This window comes from Mercenaria mercenaria, chromosome 6 (assembly GCF_021730395.1).
Source record: "Mercenaria mercenaria strain notata chromosome 6, MADL_Memer_1, whole genome shotgun sequence".
Classification (NCBI taxonomy): Eukaryota; Metazoa; Mollusca; class Bivalvia; order Venerida; family Veneridae; genus Mercenaria; species Mercenaria mercenaria.
This window is the reverse complement of record NC_069366.1, coordinates 9,238,066-9,259,741: the sequence shown is the minus strand read 5'-3', so window position 1 is coordinate 9,259,741 and position 21,676 is coordinate 9,238,066. Positions and strand designations below refer to the sequence as shown.

The 21,676-nt window shown below is 37.3% G+C and overlaps 1 protein-coding gene across 1 annotated transcript in view; it reads left to right on the top strand.

Moving 5' to 3' along the window:
• Positions 1 to 21,676, top strand: part of LOC123549705 (uncharacterized) — a 70,593-nt gene that overhangs the window by 26,930 nt on the left and 21,987 nt on the right. The window contains exons 6-7 of the mRNA XM_045338018.2: positions 5,473 to 5,605; positions 10,111 to 10,281. Of these exons, the coding sequence (XP_045193953.2) occupies positions 5,473 to 5,605; positions 10,111 to 10,281 (304 nt within the window). The remainder of the gene's footprint in view (positions 1 to 5,472; positions 5,606 to 10,110; positions 10,282 to 21,676) is intronic.

Here is a 21,676-nt window from a genome sequence, read left to right as displayed (position 1 = left end):
TAAAAAAACGGAAAAAACTTTAAAATTTCACCGTAAAACGGCGTTAATTTTGGTGAATTTTCGGCAGGGTCAAAAATTTCAAGTGGCAAAATGTTTTGATTACTGATTAATCTTCATTTTACTTTTTTACGCAATTATCTTCTCAAAAATGTCAACCAACTTCAATAGGCGAAAATTTAAAATAAAAACCCCCTAAAAATGGTTATCGGTTTTTTTTCACTACCCCGCGTTAGGTAAACAGTGTATGGGAAACCAATTTTTGGGCCGCTTATATCACTACGGAAAAAAAATTTAAAGCCCCAAGGAAAAAAACTATGCGCCCGTTTGGAAAAATTTTGTGCCAAATTTAAAAAATTTTCGCAAATGGCGAAAGGGGTTTTGGCAGCGGAGGCCCTGCTTCCGTGACTCTCTAAAAATTTTTCCCAAATTTGGGTTTATTTGGGCTGATTTTAGGAGCTGCAAGAACTAAAAAAAAAAAGAAACCTTTAAGGCCCCATTTTTTCAAGAACAGCTGGATGGATCTTTAGCCCAAACTTTGTCTGTTAAAATCCTTTTTAAAGGGCCCCTTCAGCTGTTTTTTTTTCAAATTTGTTTTGTTGACTGATTTTAGGGGGGCACCGACATAAAAAGAAAAAACCCTTTAAATGACTTCCCTTCTCTTGAACTTTCTGATGGATCATAACAGACTTGGTCTGTAGCCTTTTTGTAAGGTATTTTCTTAGATTTATTCAAATGGTTTTGGCTTGACAGACCTTAGGAGCTGCCAGATCTGAAATTAGAAAAGCCTTTTATACTAAAGACAGATGTTACCATTAGTGATCCAGTGTATCATAAATTTATTCCATTTCAAGTGACTTAGGGTCAGTATGGCTCTCTTGTTATATGTAAGCTTGTATTTCAGTAATCACTAGTGGGAATGGATTAGAATACAATGTTATTGTATAGGTTCCAAACTCTATTTTTAATCCCCCGCCATGGCGGCGGGATTATAGGAATGGTCTGCGTCCGTCCGTCCATAGCAAAATCGTGTCCGGTCCATACCTCCTAAACCTCTTGAAGGATTTTCATGAAACCTGGGTCAAATGATCACCTCATCAAGACGATGTGCAGAACCCATGAGTCAGCCTTGTCGGTTCAAGGTCAAGGTCACAACTCAAGGTCAAAGGTTCGAGTCTGCCATTTTGTGTCCGCTCTATATCTCCTAAACCCCTTGAAGGAATTTTATAAAACTTGGGTCAAATGATCACCTCATCAAGACGATGTGCAGAACCCATGAGTCAGCCATGCTGGCTCAAGGTCAAGGTCGCAACTCAAGGTCAAAGGTTTGAGCCTTCCATTTTGTGTCCGCACTATATCTCTTAAACCCCTTGAAGGAATTTTATAAAACATGGGTCAAATGATCACCTCATCAAGACAATGTGCAGAACCCATGAGTCAGTCATGCCAGCTCAAGGTCAAGGTCACAACTTAGGGTTAAATGTTTGTGCCTTCCATTTTGTGTCCGCTCTATATCTCCTAAGCCCCTTGAAGGAATTTTATAAAACTTGGGTCAAATGATTACCTCATCAGAACGATGTGCAGAAATTATGAGTCAACCATGCCAGCTCAAGGTCAAGGTCACAACTAAGGGTCGAAGGTTTGAGCCTTCCATTTGGTGTCCACTCTGTATCTCCTTAACCCCTTTTCATCAGACTTGGGTCAAATGATCACATCAAGAACTCATGAGTCAGCAATGTCAACTCAGGGTCAAGGTCACAACTGAAGGTCAAAGGTTTCAGCTCTGTATCTCCTAAACCCCTTGAAGGATTTTCATGAAACTTTGGTCAAATGATCACCTCATCAAGACGTTGTGCAGAATTCATGAGTCAGCCATGTCAGTTCAAGGTCAAGGTCACAGCTAAAATCAAAGGTTTACCCTTTCAGTATCCATAGCAGTGGCGGGGGATTTAGCTGTCTTTCAGACTGCCTTGTACTAATTTGAAATATGTGTCATTTAGGGTTATTTTTGTGTGAAAGCTGGTATGGATTAAAGCTTCATACACTCTTTAACTGTGATGATCTCGCATGCGATGCACATGTACATTTATTTTATGCTGTTTTCAAAGTTATGTCCCAATTTTGACATAGCAGTTTTTTGTTGAAATCAGTTATCTCATTTGGTATCAGATGAAGGGTAAAAAATGAGTATCAGATGAAGGGTAAATTCTATGACACAAAATTGTTGTCCCTTTTTAACTTTGTACGTGTTTGTCTGTATATTTTGACTTTGTTTCAGTGACAAGGCTGTTTGAATAGTCAAGCACTGGTATCCTCTGACAGCTTTTGTTTAGATTCTTTTTCTTTCGATTTCACACAGTATAAGAGTCTATGTAACATATATATAAATATTTTATGAAATGACTTCCTTATTGTGGAACTGGGCAATTCGTTATGTACATGTTCCATGTACATCTCTTTACTAAAAATGAGATTCTTACGAAGCAAAAATGGAAAGATGAAAATGAATAAATGAGACAGTAGCAGAGGAAAAGGTACATGTAGCAGCAAAGCATGTTTGGTTAAATAATAGAATATTTTTATGTGCTTATTCAGTTAGAGACATTTACTACTCCGCATTATTGGCCCCCACGTGTGTTTATGTGAATCCTTTAATACGTCATGGTTTTAGAGTTTTCTGTTTATCAGTTGGAGACATCAACAACCTCACACTATTGACCACCACGTGTGTTTATGCGAATCGTGAAATACGTCATTGTTTTTGAGTTTTCTATTAATCATTTAGAGACATCAACAGCTCCACACTTTTGACCACCACTTGTGTTTATGTGAACTTAAGATACGTCATAGCTTTAGCAGTTTCTTTTAATGATTTAGAGACGTTAGCTACTCTGCACCATTGACCACCACTTGTGTTTATGTGAACTTAAGATACGTCATAGTTTTTATGCCCCCGAAGGGAGGCATATAGTTTTTGAACCGTCTGTCAGTCTGTCGGTCTGTCAGTCTGTCCGCAGTTTTCGTGTCCGGTCCATATCTTTGTCATCAATGGATGGATTTTCAAATAACTTGGCATGAATGTGTACCACAGCAAGACGACGTGTCGCGCGAAAGACCCAGGTCCGTAGCTCAAAGGTCAAGGTCACACTTAGACGTTAAAGGTCATTTTTCATGATAGTGCATTCGTGTCCAGTCCATATCTTTGTCATCCATGGATGGATTTTCAAATAACTTGGCATAAATGTGTACCACAGTAAGACGACGTGTCGTGCGCAAGACCCAGGTCCGTAGCTCAAAGGTCAAGGTCACACTTAGACGTTAAAGGTCATATTTCAACATAGTGCATTGATGGGCGTGTCCGGTCCATATCTTTGTCATTCATGCTTGGATTTTAAAAATATTGGGCATGGATGTGTACCACAGTAAGACGACGTGTCGCGCGCAAGACCCAGGTCCATAGGTCAAAGGTCCTAAACTCTAACATTGGCCATAACTATTCATTCAAAGTGCCATCGGGGGCATGTGTCATCCTATGGAGACAGCTCTTGTTGCAGTTTCTTTTAATGATTTAGAGACATTAGCTACTCTGCACTATTGACCCCCACTTGTTAGCTCACCTGAGCACTGATCAGGTGAATTTTTCTAATTGCTCGATGTCCGGCGTCCGGCGTCTGTCGTCTGTCAACATTTAGCTTGTGTATGCGATAGAGGCTGTATTTTTCAATAAATCTTCATGAATATTGGTCAGAATGATAACCTTGATGAAATCTCGGCCGAGTTTGAAAATGGGTCATCTCGGGTCAAAAACTAGGTCACTAGGTCAAATCAAAGAAAAACCTTGTGTATGCGATAGAGGCTGTATTTTTCAGTTAATCTTCATGAATTTTGGTCAGAATGATAACCTTGATGAAATCTAGGCCGAGTTCGAAAATGGGTCATCAAAGAAAAACCTTGTGTATGCGATAGAGGCTGTATTTTTCAATTGATCTTCATGAATATTGGTCAGAATGATTTCCTTGATGAAATCTAGGCCGAGTTCGAAAATGGGTCATCTCGGGTCAAAAACTAGGTCACTAGGTCAAATCAAAGAAAAACCTTATGTATGCGATAGAGGCTGTATTTTTCAATTATTCTTCATGAATATTGGTCAGAACGATAACCTTGATGAAATCTAGGCCGAGTTCGAAAATGGGTCATCTGGGGTCAAAAACTAGGTCACTAGGTCAAATCAAAGAAAAACCTTGTGTATGCAATAGAGGCTGTATTTTTCAATTGATCTTCATGAATATTGGTCAGAATGATTGCCTTGATGAAATCTAGGCCGAATTCTAAAATGGGTCATCTCGGGTCAAAAACTAGGTCACTAGGTCAAATCAAAGAAAAACCTTGTGTATGCGATAGAGGCGGTATTTTTCAATTGATCTTCATGAATTTTGGTCAAAATGATTACCTTGATGAAATCTAGGCCGAGTTCGAAAATGGGTCATCTGGGGTCAAAAACTAGGTCACTAGGTCAAATTAAGGAAAAACCTTGTGTATGCAATAGAGGCTGTATTTTTCAATTGATCTTCATGAATATTGGTCAGAATGATTGCCTTGATAAAGTCTAGGCCGAGTTCGAAAATGGGTCATCTGGGGTCAAAAACTAGGTCACTAGGTCAAATCGAAGAAAAACATTGTGTTTGCAATAGAGGATGTAGTTTTCAATTGATCTTCATGAAATTTGGTCAGAGCGATTGCCTTGATGAAATCTAGGTCGAGTTTGAATATGGGTTATCTGAGGTCAAAAACTAGGTCACTAGGTCAAATTAAAGAAAAACATTGTGTATGCGATAGAGACTGTTTTTTTCAATTGATTTTTATGAAATTTGGTCAGGATGATGGCTTATTGAAATTAAGGTCGAATTTGAATATGGGTCATCTGAGGTCAAAAACTAGGTCACTAGGTCAAATCAAAGAAAAACTTGTGTATGTGATAGAGGCTGTATTTTTCAACTGATCTTCATGAATTTTGGTCAGAATGATTGCCTTGATAAAATCTAGGTCGAATTTGAACATGGGTCATCTAGGGTCAAAAACTAGGTCATATCTAAGAAAATGCTTGTTTTATCGCAAGAGACCAATTTTTTGGTCCAGTCTTAATGAAAATTGGTCAGAATATTTGTTTCCATGAAATCACTAGGTCAAACATGTTTTACACTGTTATGGTGTGTTTCTTAGGTGAGCGACCTAGGGCCATCTTGGCCCTCTTGTATTTATAATAATATTGAATCTTGAGATACGTCATTGCTTTTGTGTTTCTTTTATTCACTTAGAGACATTAACTCCTTCACACTGTTGGCCCCACCTTGAGTTTATATGAATCCTGAAATATGTCATAGTTTTTGGGTTTTCTTTAGAAAATTAGTAACTGCTAAATTGTCATGATTTGGATTTGCATGAAAACATCATGAAATAATATTATAACTCTTTTAGGTAAACCGGACGCTACTTCATCTTCCAAAGCCAGCCAAATTTCCCGCATTGACATTGGTGGTGTAACATACATGCAAACAAAACCTGGAACTTTAGAGAGAGTTGGTTCAGTGAAGTCAAGACTTGCTGCCACGTATGTATCTCAGTTAGGTCTTTTTAGTTGTTGTGCCCCTGAATATATTTTAGAAGGAGCACCTAAATTTACTCTTGTCAGTATGCCTGTCTACTTCTGTTCATCCGTCAGTCTGTCCGAATTTGTGTCTTGCATATGTCAAAGTAATGTGAGTTGAGAAAAATATTTGACATAGAGTCATGATAGGGTTGTTATTCAGCATGTTGAGTTGTACATCTGGGGTTTTGTTAGGAGTTCACTCAATAAGACCTGAGTTATGGCCCTTGACAGTCACAAGTATGCATGAAGGGCCCAAAAGTTTGTTTTAAGTTTAACACCGTTTTTGGTGGGCGGGGGGCACTTAAGAGTTGCCCTTGTCCGTCCATAAGTCCGTCTGTCCTTTTGAGCCCACATTTGCCTACTTAGGTGGCTATAGAAACAATAGGTAACTGTATTTCTAGCTCACCTGTCACAAAGTGACAAGGTGAGCTTTTGTGATCGCGCTGCGTCCGTCGTCCATGCGTCCGTGCGTCCGTAAACTTTTGCTTGTGACCACTCTAGAAGTCACATTTTTAATGGGATCTTTATGAAAGTTGGTCAGAATGTTCACCTTGATGATATCTAGGTCGAGTTCGAAATTGGGTCACGTGCGGTCAAAAACTAGGTCAGCAGGTCTAAAAATAGGAAAACCTTGTGACCTCTCTAGAGGCCATATTTCTCACAAGATCTTCATGAAAGTTGGTCTGAATGTTCACCTTAATGATGTCTAGGTCACTTTCGAAACTGGGTCACGTGCCATCAAAAACTAGGTCAGTAGGTTAAATAATAGAAAATCCTTGTGACATCTCTGGAGGTCATATTTTTCATGAGATCTGCATGAAAATTGGTCAGAATGTTCATCTTGATGATATCTAGGTCAAGTTCGAAACTGGGTCATGTCTGGTCCAAAACTAGGTCAGTAGGTCAAATAATAGAAAAACCTTGTGACCTCTGTAGAGGCCGTATTTTTCATTGGATCTGCATGAAAATTGATCAGAATGTTCATTTGATGATATCTAGGTCAAGTTTGAAACCTGGTCAACTTTGGTCAAAAACTAGGTCAGTAGGTCAATAATAGAAAATCCTTGTGACCTCTCTAGAGGTCATATTTTTCATGGGATCTGCATGAAAATTGGCCAGAATGTTCATCTTGATGATATTTAGGTCAAGTTTGAAACTGGGTCATGTCCAATCCAAAGCTAGGTCAGTAGGTCAAATAATAGAAAAACCTTGTGACCTCTGTAGAGGCCAAATTTTTCATGGGATCTGCATGAAAATTGGTCAGAATGTTCATCTTGATGATATCTAGGTCAAGTTCGAAATTGGGTCAACTATGTTCCAAAACTAGGTCAGTAGGTCTAAAAATAGAAAATTCTTGTGACCTTCCTAGAGGCCATATTTTTCATGGGATCTTCATGAAAATTGGTCAGAATTTACACCTTGATGATATCTAAGTCAAGTTTGAAACTGGGTCACGTGCGGTCCAAAACTAGGTCATTAGGTCAAATAATAGAAAAACCTTGTGACCTCTCTGGAGGTCATATTTTTCATGGGATCTGTATGAAAATTGGTCAGAATGTTCATCTTGATGATATATAGGTCAAGTTCGAAACTGGGTCACGTGCCATCAAAAACTAGGTCAGTAGGTTAAATAATAGAAAATCCTTGTGACCTCTGTAGAGGCCATATTTTTCATGGGATCTGCATGAAAGTTGGTCAGAATGTTCATCTTGATAATATCTACGTCAGCTTTGAAACTGGGTCACATGCGGTCAAAGACTAGGTCACTAGGTCTCAACATAGAAAGACCTTTTGACCTCCCTAGAGGCCATATTTTTCAATGGATCTTCATGAAAATTGGTAAGAATGTTTACCTTTATGATATCTAGTTCAGGTTCGAAACTGGGTCACATGCGGTCAAAACTAGGTCAGTACATCTAAAAATAGAAAAACCTTGTGACCTCTCTGGAGGCCATATTTTTCATGAGATCTTCATGAGAATTGGTGAGAATGTTCACCTTGATGATATCTAGGTCAAGTACAAAACTGGGTCACATGCCTTCAAAAACTAGGTTATTATGTCAAATAATAGAAAAACCTTGTGACCTCTCTAGAGGCCATATTTTTCAATGGATCTTCATGAAAATTGGTCAGAATTTTTATCTTGATGGTATCTAGGTCAGGTTCAGAAGTAGGTCACATGAGCTCAAAAACTAGGTCACTATGTCAAATAATAGAAAAAACGACATCATACTCAGTTCATGATGGGACAGGTGAGCGATTCAGGACCATCATTGTCCTCTTGTTTCTTTGATGTCATTCATTCCGTAAGGCTTTTACGTGGCTTAAAGAACAATAGAGAGAACAAAAGTGTAGCCACATAAATACCCATATGTAGGAACGTCCGTCCAAATTTGTATCATTTATATCTCAAAAAGTATTTGACTCAGAGTCATCAGGCCTCACAGGATTGTTATTCAGCACAGGAAGCAGTGCACCAGGCTTTTAATTTTGATCTCACACAGTCAGACCAGAGTTACAGCCCTTGACTTAGTCTAAAATAGGCTTAGAAAGGGCCTAAGTTTTGTCATATGTATCTCAAAAAATATTTGACCCAGTATTTTGAAACATGTGAATATTATTTAGCATATGAAGTTGTGCATCGAGAGTTTTGGTAGAGATATAACTCGGTCAGACCAGAGTTATGGCCCTTGGCTCAGTAAAAAAAGGCATAAAAGTTGTGTCCCGCATATCTAAAAAAGTTTATTACATAAGGTCATGAAACATCATAGGAATATTATTCAGCATGTGAAGTTGTGTACATGGGATTTTGTTCTGGATTTTTATCAGTCACACCAAAATTATTTCCCGTGATTGTCAAAAATATGCATAAATGGGATACAAGATGGTGTCACTTGTATCTCAAAAATTTTTTGACTTAGAGTCATAAAACATTAGAGGATTTTTATATAGCATGTGAAGTTACACATGTGGTGTTCTGTTTAGGATTTCACTCTGCCAGATTGAAGTTATGGTCCTTGACTTTGTGAAAAATACACCTAAAATGATTGTGTTGCATATATCTTTACAAAAAATTCTGCTAGAGTCATGAAATCATGTAGGAATATTATCCAGCATGTGAATTTGTGCACCTGAGTTTTTTGGGGGTTTTTTTCCACTTAGCTTGACCAGAGTTATGGTCCTTGACTTAGTCAAAAAATAAATGTCTGTGCTGCATGTATGTCAAAATGTACTTGACCTAGAGTCATAAAACATTAGAGGATTGTTTTATAGCCAACAGGTGTTTTGGATTTTAGCCTACAGATCTTTGGGATTTTACTCGGCTAGGCCAGAGTTTCGGCCCATCACTAATTGAAAAATACACATAAAGTTCTTAAGTTTGTGTGTAAACATCTTAAAAAATATTAAACCTTCAGTCATAAAACCATGTACAGTGATAGGTGTGGGGGGCACCTGTGTTCTATGGACACACATCTAGTTCAACAGTATTTCAGTTATGTAATGGCAGACAGTTAACCTGACCAGTGTTCCTGGATTCTGTACCAGTACAAACCTGTTCTCCGTAAGTAACTGCCAACTTCCCCACATGAATCAGAGGTGGAGGACGAATGATTTCAGACACAATGTCTTTAATCAAATCGTCACGGAGAATATATGCCACACCTGGGGATCAAACTGATGACCCCGCGAATCGTAGATCTGCGCTCTCCCTATTGAGCTAAGCAGACGGGTTTGTATCACATATATCTCAAAAAGTATTTGACCTGGAGTTAGCATTTGAAGTTAAGCACCTTAATATTTGTTTTAGATCTTGCTCAGCAAAACCAGAGTTATGACCCTTGATTTAAAAAATATTTGCAGTAAGTACTTAAAAGCTTGTGTCTGACATATCTCAAAAAGTTTTTTAACTTGGTTCATGAAACTATGGGAATGGCATACAGCAAGTATCGTTGTGCACCTGGGGTTTATTTGGGATTTACCTACAATCCTTTAGCCATCCTACTGCCCATTCCCTACACCCAATCTTGTATTTCTTGATGTTTTTATAGAATCCATTCCCCCACTCTGCCTCCCCAACTGCCCAGTTACAGACACCCACAACTCAGTCTTGCATTGTAAAGAAGTAACATTATAACTGTACAATGGCAGATAGTTGGGGACATTAGTGCGCTGTGGACACACATCTTGTTTTAATTTCTACTTTATGGTGTTTCTCAGTATAGTTCCTTACTCAGCTAACTGGAGGTTAGTTAGTCACCAAACATTTTGCACGCAACACATTGAAAAATAGCACACTTTTCAGAATGTGCTCCAGTTCTACTTTTCATCTTTTGCAGTGAGCTTTGTTAGCTGACGTCTGCTGACAACTGTTGTTATTGTTCTAGTGCCTAGTCTAAGGTTGCGCCTCAACAGAAACATAAAAGTTCATGAAAAGCTTTGTGATCTATATTTGTTATGACTTTCAGGCGTGTAGTGAATAAAACAGTTCAGCGAGCAGCAGCCAAGTACAAAAAGGACAACACAAAAATCATGAAAAAGAAGAAATACTGCATGTTCTATAATAGATTTGGTAAATGTAATAGGAAAGGCAGCTGTACCTACATACATGATCCAGACAAGGTGGCTGTCTGTACTAGGTGAGATAATCAATATTCATAGTTACTGTATCGTACAAGACACTGTTCAGTAATCTTCTTATTCTTTACTTATTCCTATCACATGTCTGTCATCATCAGAATGAAATAAAGCCTTCACATAAATTTTATATTACACTAGTGAAATAAGGCTTTGATGTTGACATTGTTTTAAGTGTAGGAGACGTTTTTTACTTGGTCTATTGCAGGTACAGAAAAAGGAAATTTTGATGTTTCAGCAGGAAAATCTTACATATGATAAAAAGAATAATTCATTATATGACCGAAACTGGTAGATACATATTAAATTAGTACAAACTGTACCCAGTATTTGATTTGTCCTTCCTCTTTACTCTCACTTATAACAGTTTATTACTAACTTGTTAAATAAAACTGATAAAATGATCGACCGAGCCTCGCATTTTATTAACTCACCTGTCACATAGTGACAAGGTGAGCTTTTGTGATCACCCTTCATTCGTCGTGCGTCCGTGCGTGCGTCCATGCATCAACAATTTCGTGTCTGCACGATAGTGGTTTCGTTTATGATTTTATTTTAACCAAACTTGCACACAACTTGTATCACCATAAGATCTCTGTTCCTTTCTTGAACTGGCTAGATCCCATTATGGGTTCCAGAGTTATGGTCCCTGAAAGGGCCAAAATTAGCTATTTTGACCTTGTCTGCACAATAGAAGCTTCATTTATGATTTGAATTTAATCAAACTTACACAAAACTTGTGTCACCATAAGATCTTGGTTCCTTTCTTGAACCAGCCAGATCCCATTATGGATTCCAGAGTTATGGCCCCTGAAAGGGCCAGAATTAGCTATTTTGACCTTGTCTGCACAATAGTAGCTTCATTTATGATTTGAATTTAATCTAACTTGCACAAAACTTGTGTCACCATAAGATCTTGGTTCCTTTCTTGAACCGTCTAGATCCTATAATGGGTTCCAGAGTTATGCAGTGACTGGGAAACCCATGCGCCACAGTCACATAAAAATGAAAAATGTCTCACGAGTTAAGCGCTGGTGCGCCCTGCGTCGCATAAAAACGCGAAAGGACGAAATTTCGAATATTTTTGAGTACGAATCTGATGTAAAGGGACGTAACTTGTGTGCGTAGTTAAAGCGCTTCCAGTATTGAGAAACGTTTGTTTTGGGAGAATATTTCTTTCTAGTCTTCGTTTTTTATGTAAGTTTTCAAGCATGACCTCCAGAAAGAGAAAATTGTTGCCCATTAAAGGTCAATAGAAGTTACCATTTAATTTTATGCAAAAGGATGTCAACAAAACGAGGCACCGAAAAATGACATTATCCGAGACCGAGCCTACTGAGGTTGATCAAGAAAAGTCTAGTCAGTCAGAGCCTGAAACAACTGCATCTACTTAAAAACACATTAGAAAAATTCAGTCTAATTGGTTTAAACTCTGGCCTTTGGCTATATGAATCTGATGGTGTTTTATATTGTAAACCATGTGTTGATAACAAGAAGGAAAACAATTTTATGTCGGATATAAGCTTCAAGCTTATGTTGTATCTTAACTGGTTGCTCTATATATAAAACCACATCAATCATGATCAATGACAAAACATGAAGCTCTCTCTGACCATGTTAATGCAACTGAGGCACCAAAACTTGCTATTGAATTTCAGCAGGCAGTCCAGCAATCACACTCTTTAGAAGATAAAGCTGTTTTAAAGTGTATAAAAACAGTATTATGGTTAGGTGTAAGGTTCTTTGTGTTGGTTTTTTAAATGACGTACACTCAAGTCTGAAAAGTATTAAATGTTACTTCATTTGCCATTGTTTTGAAATTCATAAATGATTGAAAATAAAGCTGTGAAGCTGTCACAGTGTTAAGTTACTATCACATGTAAGAGGTACTTTAATCTGCAAAGATACTGATTCCCAGAACACAAGTCGCAACTGTCTCATAGAAATTTCCGAATGTCACATAAAATTTTCAAATGTCTCATAACTTTTTATGTATGACGAGACATTGTCCCATAGACAAAAATTCTTTCCAAGTCACTGGTTATGGCCCCTGAAAGGGCCAGAATTAGCTATTTTGACCTTGTCCGCACAATAGCAGCTTTGTTTACGATTTTGATTTTAACCTATCTTGCACACAACTTGTATCTCCACAAGATCTTGGTTCCTTTGTTGAACTGGCCAGATTCCATCATGGGTTCCAGAGTTATGGCCCTTTAAAGGTCCAAAATTGGCTATTTTGGCTTTGGCAGCCATATAGAGACTTCATTTATGGTTTTATTTGATACAAACTTCCAAAATATCTTCAGCAACAATAAATCTTGGATTCCATGACAAATCAGATCCATTCGTAGGTTCCAGAGTTATTAGTCCCCTACTGGTTGAAAACCAGTTTCGGGGACTATAGGAATGCACTTTTCCGTCATTCCGTCCGTCCATCCGTCTGTCCGTCCGTCCGTCCGCAATTTCGTGTCCGGTCCATAACTCTGCCATCCATGAAGGGATTTTAATATTACTTGGCATAAAATGTTCCCCATGATGAGACGACGTGTCATGCGCAAAACCCGGACCTCTAGCTCAAAGGTCAAGGTCACAATTGGAGGTCAAAGGTCAACAGGGCTTTTTTCCTGTCCAGTCAACAACTCTCCCATCCTTGAAGGGATTTTAGTATTACTTGGCACAAATGTTCCCCATGATGAGATGATGTGTCATGCGCAAATCCCGGACCCCTAGCTCAAAGGTCAAGGTCACAATTGGAGGTCAAAGGTCAACAGGGCTTTTTTCCTGTCCGGTCCATAACTCTCCCATCCATGAAGAGATTTTAATATTACTTGGCACAAATGTTCCCCATGAGGAGACGACGTGTCATGTGCAAAACCTGGACCCCTAGCTTAAAGGTCAAGGTCACAATTGGAGGTCAAAGGTCAACAAGACTTTTTTCCTGTCCGGTCCATAAATTTCCCATCTATGAAGGGATTTTAATATTACTTTGCACAAATGTACCTCATAATAAGACGATGTGTCATGCACAACTTTCAGACCCCTAGCTCAAAGGTCAAGGTCACACTTAGCAGTCAAATGTTAACATAGCATGAACAGGGTCTGTTTCGTGTCCGGTCCATAACTCTGACATTCATTAAGGAATTTTAATATCACTTAGCACAAGTGTTCCCCATTATGAGACGACGTGTCATGCGCAAATCCCAGACCCCTAGCTCAAAGGTCAAGGTCACAATTAGGGGTCAAAGGTCAACAGAGTTTTTTTCCTGTCCCGTCCATAACTCTGCCATCCATGAAGGGATTTTAATATTACTTGGCACAAATGTTCCCCATGATGAGACAGCATGTCATGCGCAAAGCCCAGACCCTTAGCTCAAAGGTCAAGGTCACAATTGGAGGTCAAAGGTCAATAAGGTTTTTGCCCTGTCCGATCCAGAACTCTGTCATCCATCAAGGGATTACAATATTACTTGGCATAAATGTTTCCCATGATGAGACGACGTGTCATGCGCAACACCCAATACCCTAGCTTAAATGTCAAGGTCACACTTTGAGATCAAATGTCAAGAGGATTTTTTTCCTGTCCAGTCTATAACTGGAGCAGGATTTAGATATCAGTTGGCACAAATATTCCCCTGGATGAGACAACATGTCATGCGCAAGAACCAGGTCCCTAGGTCTAAGGTCAAGGTCATATTTAGAGGTCAAAGGTCAAATTCAAGAATGACTTTGTACGGGACATTTCTTCTTCATGCATGGAGGGATTTTGATGTAACTTGGACCAAATGTTCACCACCATGAGGCACCCTTGTTTTTAGAATTACGTCCCTTTGTTGTTACTATAAATAGATTTTATTGTAACTTTTTTATTACTGGCGGTAGAGAAAAATCGAGACCACTTCCCTGTGGTACAGCATGCATGTTACATCCAATTTTTAGGTGTATTTTGACCTATCTCTACCTGGTAAAGAGTTTCTTGTGGACTTGTATTATATATAGAATTTTTTTTTTTTTTTTTTTAAAGATTAATTTCCCTTTGTTGTTACTATAAATAACTTACATGATAACATTTTTATAATCAGCCAAAAAAATTCAATATGAAAACAACTGTAGGTTTTTATATATATAAATTTTAATCCAAGTGTTTTGTTATAACATATTGTATATATAGTACAATATTGTTTATACATCATTGACAGATATCAGTTCATTATGTTATACTGCAGTAGAGAAAATTAGGTGCCTTCCAGTAGGGGACTTTGTATTGCATGGCAATACTTCATTCACTTGTTTTATATCTGATTACCTCCCCTGATTGTAATCAAAATGGATTTATATCAGTAAGTACTTATAGGACTTATTTGAAATTTCATTATTGTCATTAGTTGGACTGAGCCAATCAGGGTAGATAACTATGGACTAATTTTATGTCAAATTACCTCCCTTTATTTCAAATTAAAATGGGTATATCTCCATAACTAATGAAGATACTGATCTGAAATTTCCTATATGTCAACAGATTTATTTGGCAGATCCTTCTTTTGTTCACTTACAATAATTTTTTTTTTTAATTACTTCCCTTTTACGTTGCTATAAATAGCTTATTTTTAGTAACTTTTTTATTATTGGCCGTAGGGAAAAACCAAGACCACTTTTCTGTGGTACAACATGGATGGTACCTCCAATTTTTAGGTGTTTTTTGACATATCTGTACCTTGTAAGATTTTTTTTTCTTTTTGGTTAAATTTCTTCCCTTTGTTGTTCCTGTCCTTTATACTTAGATATTTTTTCTGAGGACCTTCTTGTCCTCAAGTGCAATGATAACAGGTGAGCGATGTAGGGCCATCATGGCCCTCTTGTTATTTTATTCAGCTCATTTTAGAGACACTCGTCTATACCCTAATATTCAATAAAGACACCAGACAACAGGATCTCTTCTTTTAATTATAATCAGAAACATTGCTTCAAGTGTTTATTGATGTGGATACCTCTATGGGTCAATAGCATTTATCATTTAGTTATACCCCCACAAAATGAAGTTTGGGGTGGGGGGTATATAGGAGTGAGCTTGGCGGTCGGTCGGTCTGTTGGTTTTCATGGTTTCCGGATGATAACTCATGAAAGGCTTGACCGATTTAAATAATTTTTGGTACACAGCTGTAACATCAGAAAATACAGGTCAGGTTCGACTTTGGGGTCATTAGGTCAAAGGTCAAGGTCACAGTGACCCTGAACAGTTAAATGGTTTCCGGATGATAACTTGAGAACGCTTGGGCCTAGGATCATAAATTTTATTACACAGGTGTAACATGATGAAATACAGGTCAGGTTCGACTTTGAAGTCCGTAGGTCAAAGGTCAAGGTCACAGTGACTCAGAACAGTTAAATGGTTTCCAGATGATAACTTGAGAACGCTTGGGTCTAGGATCTTAATTTTTTTTACACAGGTGTAACATGATTAAATACAGGTCATGTTCATCTTTGAGGTTAGTAGGTCAAAGGTCAAGGTCACAATAACATGAAACAGTTAAACAGTTTCCGGATGATAACTTGAGAACGCTTGGGCCTAGGATCATGAAAATTGATAGAGAGTTTGGTTATGACCAGCAGATGACCCCAAATGATTTTGAGGTCAGCAGGTCACAGATCAAGGTCACAGTGACCCGGAACATTTAAACGGTTTTCGGACAATAACTTCACAACGCTTGAAGTTTAATAGGGAGGTTGATCATGACCAGCAGATGACCTGTAATTATTTTGGGTTCCAAAGGTCAAAGGTCATTTAAACCTTTTCGGGACAATAACTTGAGAACGCTTGGGCCGAGGATCATGAAACTTCATAGGGAGGTTGATCATGACCAGCAGTTGACCTCTATTGATTTTGAGGTCAGTAGGTCAAAGGTCAAGCAAGTTCAGCTTTGACATTGGCTTAGTTCTGTGACAAGGCCATATTGTGGGGGTATAATTCGTCACTCCTGTGACAACTCTAGTTAATGTACAGATTTGAATTGAACTTCTACTCGAATTACACATAAAGTATAGATGTCTGCCTCGATGCATGATTCAGATATCTGTGGAATACTAACAAAAATTAAACAGCATCAATCTGCCTAGCCTACCAATTACAGAGCTAGTTATCCCTTCTTATCACACTGTACTTAGGGGTAGGGTAAAACATATTATGACATTTCATTTCTGCTGTTAAGTTGTGCACTAGGTGTTTTATTGGGATATCACATAATCAGACTAGAGTTATGGCCCTTGACTTAGTCAAAATATGCATAAAGGACCTAAAAGTTTTCGAAAAGTATTTGATTTAGGATTATGAAACATTACAGGAATTATTCAGTAATACTATGTGAAGTTGTGCACTTGGGGTTTTGTTTAGGATTTCTGCTGGTCAGACCAGAGTTATGGCCTTTGATTTAGTCAAAAATATGTTTAAAGGGCATACAAGTTTTTGGAGTCATAAAACATTATAGGATTGTTTTGAAGCATATGAAGTTGTGAACCTGGCGTTCTGTGGCGTTCTGTTTGGTGTTTCACTGAACCAGATTAGTCTTAAGGTCCCTTGCAAAGGAAGAATCATTTGCCGCCAGCATAAGTAAAAGGGTTTTCTGTGAAATGCGGCTTTATTTTGCAAGATCCAGATATTAGTGTACTACTTTCTAAGGCTCTCCAGGTATCTTTAATAATGTCAGTTTTATGACCAAAATGTATTTTTTTATGCAAAATAAATAAAAATTTTACAACGTAAAAAGTACATGAAGTATTGCTTTTTTTCTAACTAAGAAAGTTAAATATCAAACCATTTCAGAATAAAATCAAAACATTTCTGGTGTCCTAAATAAATGACTTAATATTCTATCAGACCTGTTGCAATCTAGGGTGTATTAAATGTCCAAATTATGTCTCTGTTTCTGCACCCTTTGTGTTAATGGAATGGAAATGTGACACTGAATCAGTAAAATCCAATCTTGATGATTTGAAACGAATGAAACTCAAAAGCACTATGAATAAATTTAGAATTTTTATGAAATTTGTCCAATGTGCAGGCCTGGCATTTTTCTCGACTGGTCCTATTTTCAGGTGTTTGACTGCCAGAATTTCCGTTCATGTCTGCTGGAAAAGGACATTTCAGGCTTTAGAAAGTATTTCAGGCTTCTCATATTGAACTGAATCCCAGGTATGAATGTTTACTGTGGGACAATAATTTCAACAAAGTTATTGTATCTGTTTGCAGTGATTTATTAAAAGTATTTCAAAGTAAACACAATAGAGGCAACACTTTGCAATCAATTTTAATGTATCTTGCACACAACTTGTAATGGCATAATATCTCGGTTCCTTTCGAAAACTAGCCAGATTCCATCATGGGTTCCAGAGTTATGGCCCTTAAAGGGCAAAAATTTTCTATTTTTGCTTGTGAACATGATAGAGACCACACTGCAATCAGTTTTAATCAAACTTGCACACAACTTGTATTGGCATATTATCTTGGTTCCTTTCGAAAACTGGCCAGATCCCATCATGGGTTCCAGAGTTATGGCCCCTTAAAGGGCCAAAATTTTCTATTTTGGCTTTTGCAGCCATATAGAGACTTCATTTATGATTTGATTTGATACAGTCTTGCAAAATATCTTCAACAACAATAAATCTTGGATTCCATGATGATACTGTCAGATCCAATCATAGGTTCCCGAGTTACGGCCCCTGATTGACCCCTGAAAGAGCTAGAAGTTGTTAATTTTTACCTTGTGAGCAGGATAGCAGTGACATTTTATATTTTATTTTAACCACACTTACACACAACTTAAGTCACAATAAGATCTTGGTTCCTTTCGAAAACTGGCTAGATTCCATCATGGGTTCTAGAGTTACTGCCCCTGAAAGGGACAAAATTTTTTATTTTGGCCCTTTCAGCTATATGGAGGTTTCATTTATGCTTTGATTTGATACAAACTTGCACAGAATGATTATCTTAATGATCTCTAGGCCTGGATTGAAACTGGGTCATGTCGGGTCAAAAACTAGGTCATCAGGTCAAATCAGAGGAAAAGCTTGTTAACAACCTAGATGCCAACATTATGACCCTATCTTCATGAAACTTGGTCAGGTTGTTTATCTTGATGATTTCAATGCCAGGTTTGAAACTGGGTCATATGGGGTCAAAAACTAGGTCACCCGGTCAAATCAAAGGAAAAGCTTGTTAACACTTGAGGCCACATTTATGATCCTATCTTCATGAAACTTGGTCAGTATGTTTATCTTGATGAATCCTATGCCAAGTTCAAAACTGGGTCATATAGGGTCAAAAACTAGGTCACTCAGTCAAAACAAAGGAAAAGCTTGTTAACACTCTTCAAGCCACATTTATGACCCTATCTTCATGAAATTTGGTCAGGTTGTTTATCTTGATGATTTCAATGCCAAGTTCAAAACTGGGTCATATAGGGTCAAAAACTAGGTCACTCAGTCAAAACAAAGGAAAAGCTTGTTAACACTCTTGAAGCCATATTTATGACCCTATTTTCATGAAACTTGGTCAGAATGTTTATCTAAGTTGATGATTCCTAGGCCAAGTTTGAAGCTGGGTCATGTTGGGTCAAAAACTAGGTCATGTGCTCAAATGAAAGCACTCTAGAGGCTATATTTAAGACCCCATTTTCATGAAACTTGGTCAGAATGTTTATCTTGATGATTCCTAGGCCAGGTTGAAAAGGTGAGCGATATAGGGTCATCATGACCCTCTTGTTTAATACTATAGTTTAATACTACATATGGTTTGATGGAAAAAAAGAACTGTCAAACAGATTTTTCGTTGTCATTAGATTTCATTGTTTAAGCCAAAACTGCTATTTCATAGGGATAGAAATATGTCAATTTCATCTGTTGAAGATCAAATGAATGAGAATGTTGTTATTTTGTTGGTTTAAATTTTGCAAATCAATGAAACCACAGAATCCATGAATATCGGTCCACACCTACCTCCCCAGCGAATGATTTCACAATATATTAAGGGACAGTATTTGAGCTGCAGATATCACTCTTTCATTTATATCTTTATTGAATTCTAATTGATATTACTTTTAGCTTGACTATTTGAAGAAAAAGCTATCCTACTCACTGTGGCGTCGATGTTGGCGTCACACCTTGGTTAAGTTTTTCGTACCAGTCTACATTTTGACAAAACAAAGACAAGTTTTTCGTACCAGTCCATATTTTGTGTAAACTTTTTAACATATATCTTTGAAACTTTTTCGCTTGTTTATTATAACAGTCTCTATCTGTAGGCAAGAGTACATAACTCTGTCAAGTAATTTGGCTGAATTATGGCCCTTTTTGGACTTGGAAATTGATTCTGTTGTCGTACAAGTCCATGTTCTGTCAAAACAATATGACATCTGGCTTTGAAACATTGAACACTTGTTCTTCGTCAAAATCTTCATCTGTAGTCAAGGGTATGTAACTATGTCAAAGATATTTGGCTCAGTTTTGGCCCATTTTGGACTTGGAAAGCAGTTAAGTTTTTTTACCAGTCCATATTTTTGTCTAAACTGTTTGACATATGTCTGGAACTTTGACCAGTTGTTTACCAACATAATTTCGATATGTAGGTGACTACATAACTAGGACAAAGTTTTTGACTCAGTTATGGCCCTTTTTGACTTAGAAATTACCTAACATTTTGAGCCCATACTTACATCAATTCTTCAAATATTGAGCATGCTGTCAACAGACAGCTCTTGATACTTTTATTCTTGCCAGATTGGTCAGTATAACTGTAGGCAAAGGACGTGTTTTGTTAGTCTGATACCATTGTGTTGCCATTGTATTGACATTAAATTTGGTTAAATCCAGATCATTTGTATTCTGTTGTCATAGGCCTAATGCAAATGTTAGTCTGTACTCAGCTAAGTACTTTAAAGCGAATTTGGATTCTGCTCAAAATTAGGTCATAACCACAGACATTTCAGCCTTGGTATGTTGAACAGGCCACTTAGCTTTCCGTTAGAATAAATTCTGATAAGGATATGCACCTACTTACGCCAACTTCAAGGACATTTGATTAAGTGTGCCATGCATATATTAAACCAATCCTGTCTTATCAATGAAACCACTCCTTCATAGTAAGTTTGCTTTTTCTCAGTGTAAATATTTCATCCTGTTCTAAAAATACTGTATTTGTCCTAATAAAATATAAAATCATATAAAAGTGGCTGCCACATATTTAGTTATGAACATAAAATATTTTAATTTCTTGATTAATACAATTTCCATTAATTTTTTTCTCTTATACTTGTCAAAGGTTTGAATATTGATAAACACAGTAGAAAGTTTTATTGAATCTATTGTATTTTATTTACTCTCTTTATGACTATAACTGTAAAAGTTTATGTACAGTATTAGAAGTAGTGAATTTCTAACCATATAATTATGTATAACATCCATTTTAGACAGTTGATCCATCTGTTTTTACCATAAAATTTAAAGCCTTATGGAACTTAAAGGATATATAATATATTTATAATATATATTTTGTTTTACTCATGTCAGATGTTCTGTCTGTCTACGCATAACTGTTGAAGTTAACAACTAGAGAAAATGAGCGTACAGTTGTCAAATTTTATTTGATCTGTAGATGACCCAATAAATGTGGATTGGGTCTTGCCAGTTGCTGTTTCATCATTTGCCATGTGCTAATGAGATATTTGCTGATTGCCATTTGAAACATTCCAGTTTTGCTATTGGGACAGGAACAGTCAGCAAATGGCAACTTGCAAATAGCATTTTGCAAATTAGCAATCAGCAAATGACAATTGGCAATTAGCAAAATTAATGGGAGATAGCAATTGGTGAATGACAGTCAGTTAGAAATGACATAACTTGCAGTCAGCAAGTAGTTTTTGATCTATACCTGGAGGAGACTTGGGCAGATGACCTGCCATCGTACTTTCTAGGATGATATAGGATATGGTCAGCAGATGATTCTGATTGTTTTGGGTGTAGTAGGTCTAAGGTCAAGGTTACATTTTAGACAAAAAAATGGTGTAATCAGTAATAGGACAAGTTAAATGATCTCTTACGAAAGATGGATTACCCCATTGCTTTTATGGTCAGTAGATTGAAGTACAGTGTCATGATGGCACTGAGACTGAAAATAATTTCTGCTCAAAAAAAAAAGCTGGAAAAAGTTTGGACCTAATACATGATGAATATTTCTGGCCAATAGGTAACACATTGTGTTTTTCAAAGATCAGTAGATTAAACATTAATGGCAGCTGTATCTTAAGGCTTCAAACAGATTCTAAACACCATTAGATGAAAAGAAATAGGTGCATTTGATAGAGAATAATAATGATCTTATATTGACAAAACTATGGTGAAAAGGAAGAACAC